At 36.8% G+C, this 13,022-nt stretch overlaps 1 protein-coding gene across 14 annotated transcripts in view; it reads left to right on the top strand.

Annotated features, from left to right (window-relative positions):
* The window catches only part of DMTF1 (cyclin D binding myb like transcription factor 1), a 43,995-nt gene that overhangs the window by 28,229 nt on the left and 2,744 nt on the right, over nt 1-13,022 (top strand). For all 14 annotated transcript variants that reach the window (XM_055272865.2, XM_055272863.2, XM_055272860.2 and 11 more), the window contains 7 exons: nt 758-790; nt 1,676-1,785; nt 3,856-4,084; nt 5,293-5,444; nt 7,547-7,756; nt 10,357-10,442; nt 12,623-12,778. In XM_055272865.2, coding sequence (XP_055128840.1) covers nt 758-790; nt 1,676-1,785; nt 3,856-4,084; nt 5,293-5,444; nt 7,547-7,756; nt 10,357-10,442; nt 12,623-12,778 — 976 coding nt within the window. The remainder of the gene's footprint in view (nt 1-757; nt 791-1,675; nt 1,786-3,855; nt 4,085-5,292; nt 5,445-7,546; nt 7,757-10,356; nt 10,443-12,622; nt 12,779-13,022) is intronic.

Genomic DNA, 13,022 nt, shown 5'->3' with positions numbered 1-13,022 from the left:
AGAGCATGTCAGATGTCCATACCTGGGTAAAGGAAATGAAGATAATTTCAATTTGTTCAGTGCTTTGAGGGAATTTTCTGTAGATTTTCTTTTTAGCTCTAGTTTACAATGTCACCCATAAGTTTTTTTTGGAATAGTTATGATTTGAGAGTGCCAAAATCTAAGTTTGAAATAAAGGAAGTGTTAGACAGCATAGGAGCAAACGTATGTTTTAAATGTTGATTCTTTTTCTAGAGAAAATTATACAATCCTTACCTTTATTATAACTAAAAATATTTACTGTTTAAAAAAAATAAAAATAGAAGCATTTATTTTCAACTTTTTTTTTTTGAGACAGTCTCTGTAGCCTAGGCTGGAGTGCAGTGGCATGATCTTGGCTCACTGCAACCTCTGCCTCGTGAGTTCAAGCTCTTCTCCTGCCTCAGCCACTCCAGTAGCTGGGATTACAGGCGCCCGCCACCAGCTGATTTTTCTATTTTTGGTAGAGACGGTTTTGCCGTGATGGCCAGGCTGGTCTCGAACTCCTTGCCTCAAGTGATCCGCCTACCTTGGCCTCCCAAAGTGCTGGGATTATAGGCGTGAGCCGCACCCTGCCTATTCTCAACTTTTATTAATCCACTTTAAAATGGGTTACTTTAAAAATATTATATGCTAAGTGACTTAATATTCAGCTCCCTAAATGAAATTCTGATTTTTATTAAGGTTTTTAGCATTCATTGTTTTAATTGATTTTTAAAAAATTTCTCTGAATTTCTAGATATACACCTGAAGAAATTGAGAAGCTCAAGGAGTAAGTTTTAATGTTTTTTTCATTAATCCTAATTTTTTATGTCTTACGTCCTTAAAAGTTTTACTTTGAAAATTTCAAGAGGTTTTTGGCAGACTGGTATAATTGAATTCTGCTATTAAGCATGATTGGCCTTAAAAAGATCACATCAAATCCATACTTGCACAAAATAACCATTCTCATAATGTATAATCTGGTCTCTTGTTGCCATTCACCAGATGCTTCCTCAGACCACTAATAGGAGTTACAGAAAAGATTAAGGGGCCATTTTTAGTGGCCTGAAGACTAAATTTGGGGAATTTATATACCAGGATCAAAACCAGGGTTGTGCTACATGGCTCAGTTTAGAATGGTGACTTGGCAAATGTTTCAGTGAATATCTGGGCTGACTCAACCTTGCAAAGGCTATTGAATCTCAGGAAGTAGAATTTTGCTTTATTGAGTTAGACCTTAAAATATGGTTTAATGAATTGTATGGATCATGAAAAAATTTGAAGGTAGATTCTATTTATAATGATAAAGACCCGTGAAACTTTAGATGTCTAAAAAAGAGTTTGTTGGGTATATGCTCAAAAGGGAAAGTCTGGGGCTTGCCTGGGAGATTGTGTCAGTAACCTGAGGGGAAATTGGTCTTTTTTGAACACGTATCCAAGTTACTTATTTCTTCTCTGACCCAGGAAAAAGGCAATTGCTGCCTGTTTTTTTTTCACCCACAGACAACTGTGGACCCCAAAAAAAGGCCACACTTTCAAACTTTGGCTCTCAAAGTATTGCTGCCCACAACTTCCAAACCAGTCAAATGGGAAGAAGAAGAATGAAGAATAAATGATGAAATTAAAAGGGAGAAAACAATTGAACCAAATGCTGATTGGCAGACTCTTGTTTTAGGCTCCGGATAAAGCATGGCAATGACTGGGCAACAATAGGGGCGGCGCTAGGAAGAAGTGCATCTTCTGTCAAAGATCGGTGCCGACTGATGAAGGATACTTGCAACACAGGTACTGTGACTACTACTGACAGCGTTTTCTTGTCACCATTTAAGCCTCCTGCCCCTTAGGATACTGCCTTTTCTTTGCTCTGGGGGAGCGATTTAGATCATTCACCTTAGTTCAGACTTCACTTTCTAGTCTTCCTTTTACTTGAGCTTATTAGATATATCAAACTACTCTTTTACTTTGTTTTTGTATAAGGTAACATTGTCTTCAGGGACACATCACCTTAATGTCAAGATGATTCAGATCTAACATGTTTCAGTTTTGTAACAATTTCAATACTTCCCCAGTTGAGAAAGTATTTTGAAGACATATATGCAGCAAGTAATTTTAATTTAGGCCCATCTAACCGTTGAATTTACATTAGCAACAGCTAATCAGTGAGTGTTTATGAAAAACTTTAGTCACAGGTTAAGTCCCAAATTAGGAAGAAGCTGTGTTCCAAAGATTTGTACATATTTTGCTTATTTTAAACTCAAAGTATATTTTTCCATAGAAAAAATTTATGATTGATGTTTCAGTCCCCTGGCAAGACCACAAATGCCTCTTAATGCATGCAGATGTCCTGATCATACTGTTAAACCTAATCTTTGCGACCAACAACGTATTTAGGCTCTGCTGTTATCTGTCATTTAACCTTTCTGAGCCTCACTTCCCTCTGTAAAGAGATTAGAGTACGTGGTCTCATAGTGCCCTTTTAGCCATAATGTTCTCTGAAGGATCCACAATCCATGCCCACTGTTTCAATTAAAAAAAAAAAAAAAAATTTCTGAAGTTAGCTTTAGCTTCTGGGGCATATACATTTTGACCTTAACCCCCTGCTCTAAAAATGAAATCAGAATTCTTTCCTGCTTAACTACTGGGCTATCACTGTTACCTGCAGGGCAGTGAGAACATAGGTTCTACCAACTTTGTCATTCTGTGACATGGCTAGCTTAATGAAAGAAGCAGGGCTGTAAGCTTTGTAAGCTTTAGATTTAGGATAGGATCTCAGAGGTTCATGTAAGATGCTGTGAGTACAGAACCCCTTTTGGTAACATAATTTGGAAGGACACAGTGGCATTTCCTGATTGCCAGCCTGAGGGATTGATTGATCTGCCTGCTTCCTTCTCATGTTGTGACATACAGCTGCTGATGAGGCCATGCCATGAAACAGCACAGTCTCAAAGTAGTCCCATCCTTTCACACCATGCTAGAATAGGAGAGTAGGACTTTGTCTTGAATCCATCCACAGTATTCATAACTGTGCTTGGCATATAATGAAAATTCAATAAACATTTGCTAGATGAATGGAATCCCAAAGCAAGCACAGTCTTTTTGAAATTTTCTAGAGGTTTTTAGCTAGTAATAACAAAATGGAAACAGAGGTAAAGATGATGAAAAAAATGGCTCTCTTTTTTCCCTTTCTGTTTTTCTGCTCTAGCTCCATAAGAAAAAGAGAGAGAGGAACATTTGGGGTTATCTGTTAGTGGGTTTATGGGTTGAGAAAACACGGGAATAAAAATAAATACTTGTATCAGACTTTACTAATATTTCATCACAGTAGCTTGGAGTTGGGATAGTGGGGAAACAAGATGGTAGAAAGCTAGTTTTCACTAAAATAGGTTGAGCCCATTGGTGTAATTTCCCTTGTCCCTCATCATTCATTCCTATAAGTAATGGCCTCTTGAACTTACTTTTGCAGAGCAGGGAATCTTAGGTGACAATAAGAAAAAAAGCATGCCATTTCTTGTCTGTCAGCCATTGATGAAGCTCTTCCCACTTCACTGTTTATAAAGGACTTAGTGTAACTTGAGAATACATTCTTCTTTGTAGTTATGTTTTGGGTGGTTTTTCTTTTCATAATTGGTCAGTGCTTTCCATTAGGATTCTTTATTTTCTTTTCTACTGAGACCCTTACTGGGCTAGTAAAATGAAACTGTCTTGCTGGGTATATATGGTTTTCCACCAGAGCGTCATTCAGAAACAAACTCTTAGTACTATTGCTTACTGCCCATCAGTCCTTGTAAATACAGGGCTGAATCAGATTTGTAAAAGAAGTTAGCAGTGGTAGTCTGGATGATTTCCTTCTTTCAGGGAAGTGGACAGAAGAAGAAGAAAAGAGACTTGCAGAAGTGGTTCATGAGTTGACGAGCACTGAGCCAGGTGACATAGTCACACAGGGTGTGTCTTGGGCAGCTGTGGCTGAACGAGTGGGTACCCGCTCAGAAAAGCAATGTCGTTCTAAGTGGCTCAACTACCTGAATTGGAAACAGAGTGGGGGTACTGAATGGACCAAGGAAGATGAAATCAATCTCATCCTCAGGTTTGTGTCCTGAATCTTGTGATGACAAAAGCCACTTAATTTCTGTGGGTGTCTTGATAGACTTTCCTCTTTTGGTTTCCCTAGATGCCTAGTGTCTGAAAAGTATCCTTTTCATAGAGCACTACTGTTTAAGATCTTAAGTATTTCATATTTCGCTCTTTTTTTGTTTTGTGTTTGTTCCTTTTTTTTTTTTAGTGGGTTTAGTGCTCATGCAGAGTTACCAGATTGAAGGCATGGAGACTGAAGTCCTCTCTATATCCACAGAACAGGTATGGCACAGGCAGCGGCAGTGCAGCTTTTCCACTGTCCCACCAATGTGCCTCAGTCCTAGCGTAGGGGGAACACGTTTAGGATAAGAGGGCTGTTCAGTCTCCATGCCCTTCAATCTTTGGCTACTGTGCTAAGATTGCCAAGAAGGGGGCCCAGTCTGTAGTTACCTCCACACCTTCAAAGTAGACCAAATCAAACACATCCATTTCATACAAATTCGAAAAAGCTTTAAGATATCATAATCCCAGCTTATTTTTTTAAGTAGTTGGTTTAACCATTAAGACTTATTAACTAAAATGGGCAAAAATACTAGCAAGAAATTATTTAAGACCCTGAAGTAATAGAGACTGTCACCATGGCTACTCCCTACTGAAAATCAAATTGTCACAACAAAGCTAGAAAATGAACAGATTTTTTTAAACCTCAAATTTTGTTGTACTATTGTGTTGTTTTTTTATTGCAGCTATTGCTTTTGTGTTATTTTGTTTTGGATTTTTTTTTTTCAACTAGTCATCTTTATAAATAGCTCATTTCTAAATATTTTTGCTTAATAGTGGAAACACTCAGATCCAGGAAATAAATGACTTAGTAAATGCCACACTATGAAACATTGCATATATACAACTAAATCTGTTCTTATTCTAACTTTTAGCATACTTCTTTTCCTTCACAGTGCCTCATCTGGCTCTAACCGTTTATGGTTTAGCCCATTGGTTGTACCTTTAATTAAAGGTGGTTGCTGTTGGTATTTCTTAGCTGTTAGCTCTGAAAGCAGATCGGCACTCCTGGAATCCTTTCCCGTGCAACTTAACAATAGCATCTCATTGGCATAACCTGCCATTCCCTTTATTTGCCAGTGCAATCACCTGTAGTCAGAGGAGGGGTTCTTATAGAGAAATTAATTTAACGTCTAACAGATGCTTATTTTGCAACTGTAGGATAGCAGAACTTGATGTAGCTGATGAAAATGACATTAACTGGGATCTGTTAGCTGAGGGATGGAGTAGTGTCCGTTCACCACAATGGCTACGAAGTAAATGGTGGACCATCAAAAGGCAAATTGCAAACCATAAGGATGTTTCGTTCCCTGGTAATGTATTACTTACTTTTTAAGCTCCTCCCCTTTTCTTATCATATTTACTCCTTAGGAGTGGGAGGTTAGAAGTTCTTTGCCCCAGCTAAAGAGATATCATAGCAGATTTCTACTTACACTTCTGCCCTGTTTCTCTCAGTAATTGTTTTCTTCCCCAGAGAAGAGTTAATACTGTTTGTAATTCCTAAAGCCCCTAAAATGAAAATGTACACACTTATTCTTGTTCTTCTGTGTAAACTATCAGGAGGAAATAAAATCATGCCACATAACGATTTAATTTTTATGTTTTTAGAGACAGGGTCTAGCTCGGTTGTCCAGGCTGACATGCAGTGGTATGATCATAGCTCACCATAACCTTAAACCTGTCGGCTCAAGTGATTCTCCCACCTCAGCCTCCTGAATAGCTCGGACTACAGGCACACACCACCATGTCCAGCTATTTTTTTCGTAGAGATGAGGTCTTGCCATGTTACCCAGATTGGTCTCCAACTCCTGGGCTCAAGTGATCTTCCCAGCTTGGCTTCCCAATGTGCTGGGATTACCTGCATGAGCCAGCATAGCTGGCCACTCATAACCTTTCAGTCAACAACAGATGTCACACATAGCATTGGTCTCACAATATTAAAATACTGTATTTTTACTTTTTTTCTATGTTTAGATACACAAATATATTTACCATTGTGTTACAGTTGCCTACAGTATTTGGTACAGTAACATGCTGTAAGGGTTTGTAGCCTAGGAGCAATAGACTATATAGGTCATCTAGCCTAGGTGTGTAGTAGGCTGTACCATCTAGGTTTGTATAAGTACACTGATGATCCCAGGACAGAATCACCTAATGGCTCATTTCTCAGAACATATCCCCATCCTTAAGTGATTGATGACTGTATTTTTATTTTGTACAAAGATGTACTTCTGAAAACCTAAGTTTAAGTCAACTTTTGTGAGTTGTATAATTTCAAATATCTTAGCTAGGTGTGTTAGAGAAATTCTGTGATAATTTTGTAGAACAGAGGCTCTGTAATTTTCTAATTTTACTAGAGATCTTAAATTGGGTTTGCTTAAAGTGAAGCATACTTACTGTTGCCTGTTTTGCATTTAGGTACTAAACGGAGTTGTACAGTCTGTTTAATTTAGGTTATTAAATTTATTCCCCTTATTATAGCACTCTTAACTTCCATTGTTCCAAAGGAAAATTTAATGCTGAGGAACTTTGGCTTGATGAAAATGTTTTTTTTAAAAAATTAAATACCCAGGTATAGGCCAGGTGTGGTGGCTCATGCCTATAATCCCAGTACTGTGGGAGGCCAAGGCAAGAGGATCACTTGATGGTAGGAGTTTGAGACCAGCCTGGGCAACAAACATAGCAAGACCCCATTACTACAGAAAAATAAAAACCAATTAGCCAGGCACGGTGGGCATGTGCTTGTAGTCCCAGCTATTGGGGAGCAAGAGTCTGAGGCAGGAGGATGGCTTGAGCCCAGGGGTTTGAGGCTGCAGTGAGCTATGATCATGCCACTCCAGCCTGAGCAACAGAGCAAGAACTTGTCTAAAAATAAAATAAATCCAGTTAGAGAGGTTAAGCGTATTTTATGAATAGAGCAAAGCAAAGTCTAGAATTGGCTTCCCTGTGCAAGAATACCATATTACTGTTTGGAAAAGATCAGTTGCTACCTCTAGACCAACAGTCAAGGGCCCTTCAGCCCTGGGGGGAGAAACGTACACTATTCGTTTAAAAAATGAAAATAAGCTGTTTAGCATTGCCAGTATTCCTCCTAAATAATAATTCTATCAAGACACCCTAGAATAGAAAATGTCCTGTTTCCATGTTCTTTGTAATGTCTACCTTTTTTTAACATTATAAATCTTAGATGGCAAGAATAATAATATTAAGAATTAAAATTTGTTATGATGGATGTTTATAAAAATCTCAGGATATGTTGTTTTTTAAAATATCTTATTTTTATAAGCTCTCACATCCAGTATGCAGTTATTTATTCCAAATACTTTCCCTCCTTACCTCCCCCCACCTCCCTTGCTGCTTAGATGGTGGTCTGTCGGAGAATCAATGTTCTTTTTGTCTACCCATCTCCCTTCAGTCTTAATAAAAGGTCTTAAACAGTTACATGAGAACCAAAAAAACAACCCAACGCTTTTGGAGAATAAATCAGGATCTGGAGTTCCAAACAGTAATACCAATTCCAGTGTGCAGCATGTTCAGATAAGAGTTGCCCGCTTGGAAGATAATACAGCCATCTCTTCTAGCCCCATGGCAGCATTGCAGATTCCAGTCCAGATCACCCATGTTTGTAAGTGTTTGATCTTCAAGATTCCTTGCTATTTGATCTATATGATTTGGTTAATGGCTCTGATGTCTTTTGGTTTTCTAGAATGTTAATAGAAATTTACCCAAGTCGGTGAACTGAAGGACATCTAAGATATTTAGTTCAGTTAATACTTGCACACAGAATGAATTGTGTGACAGGAAGGATGTATAAGCAGTTGCCCAACCGTTATAAACCATTTGAAACCATCTTAATTTCTAGTTTTTAATTAATGACTTAATAGGAATTATTAAAAACAAATTAGAATGGATAGGAAACTACCTAAAAAGCAGTCAATCAAGCAAAGAAATAGAATTCACCAACTGGTATGTCGTGTAGTAATTTCACTAGAAGACATATCAATTAGGGATTGATTTGAGGTCGTTTAGTAAAGAAGTGAGTTTTGGCAAAGTTGAGAATGATTTTCTTCAGGGAGTAAAGGGCCAGTTTCCTATTGGGAACTGTGTTTGGACAGTTTTGTGCTTAATGAGATTATGGGAACCCAGCCATTTGTTAGTGAGAACTTTTTTTTTCTTTAGGTCTAAGTCAAATTGATCTTTATCCCTTCCCGTCAGTCTTGAATTATAGTGACAAAAAAAGGAATGAGGATGAAATTCTCAGAACCATATTCTTCCTTTTTTGTTTTTGGTCTACATGATGCTATCTGCATTTGAAAAGATAACCCAAGAGTATTCCAATCACTATGTTATTCTCAACCAGGTGATTATTGGCATTTTGAGTGACAGGTTTTTGCAGACTGTCCTTTACATTGCAGGATATTCAGTGTCCTTTGATCTTGCCCACAGAATGTTAGTAGTACCTGCCAGTCATTATGAGAAACAGAAACACCCTGCATGTTTCCAAATATACCATTATGATTCCCTGGTTGAGAATCGCAGAACCACATATTGGTGTTTAACACCATATATCCATGTACATTGACTGTCAAAGTTACCTTAGAGACATTTAAACTAACCATACCTCTTAAAGTCCTAATCTGAATTTGGTTATCTTTCTACCAGTGTAATCAAGAATGAAGGATTTCTTTTCGTTTTTGTTACAGTCTGAGGATTGCAAAGCAACTAAAATTACTAGTCCAAGTAAATACGAGTTGCTATTGGTTATAAATTGATTGGGCATGTTAGTTTTTCTTGGCTATTGAGTTGACAGTATCCATTGGGAAGACAAACATTTTATAAATGATACCTTAATACTGATAGCATCATTTTAAATAGTATTTAGAATTTTCTCTCTTACAGCAAGAAAAATGCATATAGTAAGTGTTCTACAATCCACCTATTACTTGTAGCATTCTAACTAAAATCTCTTTTTGTTTTTTAGGTTAGGGAACAGGGATCAGCAAATTTATGTAATGAGCCAGATAGTCAAATTTTAGGCTTTGCAGGCCACATAGGTTTCTGAGGGATAGTCTTTGTTTTGCTTTTCAACAACCCTTTGAAAATGTAAAAACCATATTGGCCTTAAGCTACATTTGTCCCTGACGGTAGTTTGTTAACCTTGATTTAGTTTATCTGGAATCACTTCAAATTGTTATAGCTGTGATCTTATGGATCCATCAAACAGTAAGATGAATGATATGAATCAAGTGCATTTCTATTGGTAAGGGCATTAGATTCCTTTTAAATAGCTGAGAAGTGTTGTAGTTAGAATTTATTAAACTATAATAAACATTACACAGTAAAAGTTCCAAATCATATTTCACATAATTTACCTATAGGTATGACTGCAAGCACGAAAAAAGATGACATTTCTAGCATGTTCTATTTAACCTTGAGTAGACGTTGATCAAGTCTGATCCTTAGTTGACACATATGTAAAGAGATTATACTGTCTGATCTTTATTCAGTCCCCAAATGTGGTCTTCTGAAATAATGCTGTCTTAACATTTATTTGTTTAAAAGCGCTTTTGATCCTCACATCTGTATGAGGTAGGCAGGACAGGTAAAAAAAAATATCTGAACATTAGTTTATAAAGTAAGTTATTTACCCAGGTTTTATATTGCTAGGAAGTGATTAAAGCCTAGTATTTTTGGACTGCCAGTCCAGACATCCATACTGCTTACCCATATGTACAAGAAAACTAGTTTTTACCAAGTTCCTGTCTTTTTGCAGGTTGGTCTTAGTGAGTTCCTCTTAATTCCTACCATTAGAAACATTTAATCGTGTATACCAAGGGTTAGCAAACCTTTTCTATAAAGGAACAGGTATAGTAAATATTTTAGGCTTTATGACCTTCTGCTGTCTGTCACAGGTACTCAACTCTGTTGTAGTGCTAAAGTAACCACAGAAAATATATAAACCAATAGGTGTGGCTGTGTTCCAATAAACTTTATTTACAAAAACTGGCAATGGGCTGGATTTGTTTGTGGGCCATAGTTAGCCCACCCCTGCACTATATGTCATCCAAGACAAATTCATTAGATTCCTGATCTCTCATAAGAAATGTAAATGACTTCAGGTCTCCAGGCAAATTATTCAATATTAAATTGCCTTTATGATAATTGAGTACACTAGAGAAATTTAAATTTACTAAACATTTATTGTTGTCCTTATTCTTACCACAGCTTCAACAGACTCTCCTGCTGCTACCGTTGACTCAGAAACAATAACACTAAACAGTGGAACACTACAGACATTTGAGATTCTTCCTGTGAGTAACACTTCATATATATTGGGCATTTTTATGCATGAGAAAGATCAGTTGGTATCACTTTTGTGTTTCATTTGCTTATATGATTTATAAAAGTCTGAGGCCAAATGAATGGTAGACTAAGTCAGACTTCCACTTTTATAATTTTAATCAGCTTTTCTCTCATCTGTATATAAACCAAAATGTTTATATATATGAAAATGACAGTGCTAATGAGTATCTACATACTGTGGATTTGTACTGAGTTATAATTTATAACCAAAAAGTTCATATTGGTTATGTGAGAAAGTTTGTGGACAAACTAATCATGAGCAATTTAACAACATTCATTCAGTAAACACTGTACTAGCCACTGGGGATACAAAATGTAAAAGTCCCAGTGCTAAGTGGTTTAGCTGCTTTGGAAATGTGTTGTAGCTCCTGAAGAGGTTAAGCACAGAGTTACCAAAGGATCCACCTAAGAGAAATGAAAGTATCTGTCCAACAAAAACTTGTACATGAATGTTCATGGCATTGAACAACCAAAATGTCTAGCAACAGAAAAATGGATAAAATGTGCTATTGCCATGCAAATATTACTCAGCAATGAAATACTGAAACATGGTACAACATTGATGAACCTTGAAAAATAGGCTAAGTGAAAGAAACCAGACAACACAAAATATCATAGTACTTGGCTCCCATTTATTTGTAATGTCCAAAATAGGCAAATTTGTAGATCGAAAAGTAGATCAGTGGTTTCCTGCAGCTGAAAGTGTAGGTTGAAAGTACAGCATGACTGAATGCCCTTTCTGAAACAAGTAAACCTATAATTCATATTTCCTTAAGAAAATAAAAATTTTATTAAATCAAGATTTAATTTACCATGAAGAACACAGGGTTATTAGTGCAAGACTTTATTCATCCTCTCCCCAGCCAAATCCCAAGAGGATGGCCACCTTTGGAACTTTTTACTGGCAGCTTACTTAACCTAAGTCAGTCTCCTAATCCAGTGGTCTTTGAAATGGGGATGTATAAGACAACCATTTGACACAGGTAGAAAACTTTTACTTTTTTAAGCCCATTCCCCTGGTAAACAATATATATACACACCTACATATTTGACGTATGTGTTCAGGTTTTTACTTATGGGGTCACAATATTTAGGCTTTCCCTTAATTTATTAACAGGATAATAATAGTACTCCAGCTTCAAAAAATTGTGAAAATTAAATGTTAAGTATATTAAATAAAACACATGTAATATATACGTGTACATATAAAGTATTTAAAATAATGCCTCACATTTGTGATTAATATATGCTACCTTTAGGAAAATGATTTAACTTTTATGGAAAGGAAAAGAAATTGAGTCCTCACAGAGTTCCAGGCACTTTCATAATCATTTCTAATCCCAAACACTTTCCATGAGAAGTAGTTACTATCTCCACTTTAGCAATAAGGAAACCTATATTTGGGGATTTAGTACCCAGGAGAGTTGTTTTAGCTAAGTACACAAGACTGAAAAACAGGCTACATGATTTTAACCCCCAGACCTATTTTAAGTGCAAACACTTTTTTAGAATATTAAGATAAACCTAAATCAATTTTTATATAGAAGCTTATGGTCGTGAAAAGTTTATTGGTCAATTTTATTATACTTCCTTTAAAAATTTCAAAAGAAAATGTGTTATTTAATAGTTAACCAGCTTTTTCAGATAAAAATCTTTCTCCTTCAGCAGAACATTGCTCATTACTATTTCTGTACCCTGTCCCTTTCTATAAAAAATTTCCCAAAATTATACTGTGAAAAAGTGTTCAAGTAAACACTGCTGTTGTGCCTTTTTTTTTTTTTTTTTTTTAAACTGGGAGACTGCCAGTTTTTACGTGCTACAAAGAAGGAAAAAGAGGGGTGATTGGGTGTTGTGGGTTACTGCACTGGCAACAGTGGCTCATACAACTGTCTTGGTGCCCTGAAACAAATAGCTGAGACCAGACCATAGAAATACACAGGAGCAAAGAGCAGCCTCTTAAACCTTCAGGCTAGGTAATGACTTGAGACAATTATGCCCTACAGTATTACTTGTTCACACCTTCACAATGGGTAAGTACATTTGTGTCTAGTAAACTAAACTCAGTCCGTTTTTGTATATAAAAGTAGACTTAATCATTGTTAAACTATCTTTTTCCTTTTTCCTTTAGTCTTTCCATCTACAGCCCACTGGCACTCCAGGCACCTACCTACTTCAAACAAGCTCAAGCCAAGGCCTTCCCCTAACTCTGACTGCTAGTCCCACAGTAACCCTGACAGCTGCTGCTCCTGCTTCTCCTGAACAGATTATTGTTCATGCTTTATCCGTATGTTACATAAATTACTTGATTTTTGAGTACCTGTTATAGACCAGGATTAGTTGATAAGGACCAAAATAGAAGGTAGTTATCTAAACAGTTCTTCCTACTGCCGCTGTTCCAGGCACAGTGTTATACACCATCACTCTGCCTTCACTGGAGTGTATGTTTCATCCCTTCTCTTTATGTAAGATGGCTATACATGAGAATAGGGACAGTAGAATAACAAAGGCCCTAGCAAGTAAAGGACAGG

This window comes from Symphalangus syndactylus, chromosome 3 (assembly GCF_028878055.3).
Source record: "Symphalangus syndactylus isolate Jambi chromosome 3, NHGRI_mSymSyn1-v2.1_pri, whole genome shotgun sequence".
Taxonomy (NCBI): domain Eukaryota; kingdom Metazoa; phylum Chordata; class Mammalia; order Primates; family Hylobatidae; genus Symphalangus; species Symphalangus syndactylus.
The sequence above is the reverse complement of the archived record's forward strand: the minus strand, read 5'-3'. Positions and strand labels throughout refer to the sequence as shown.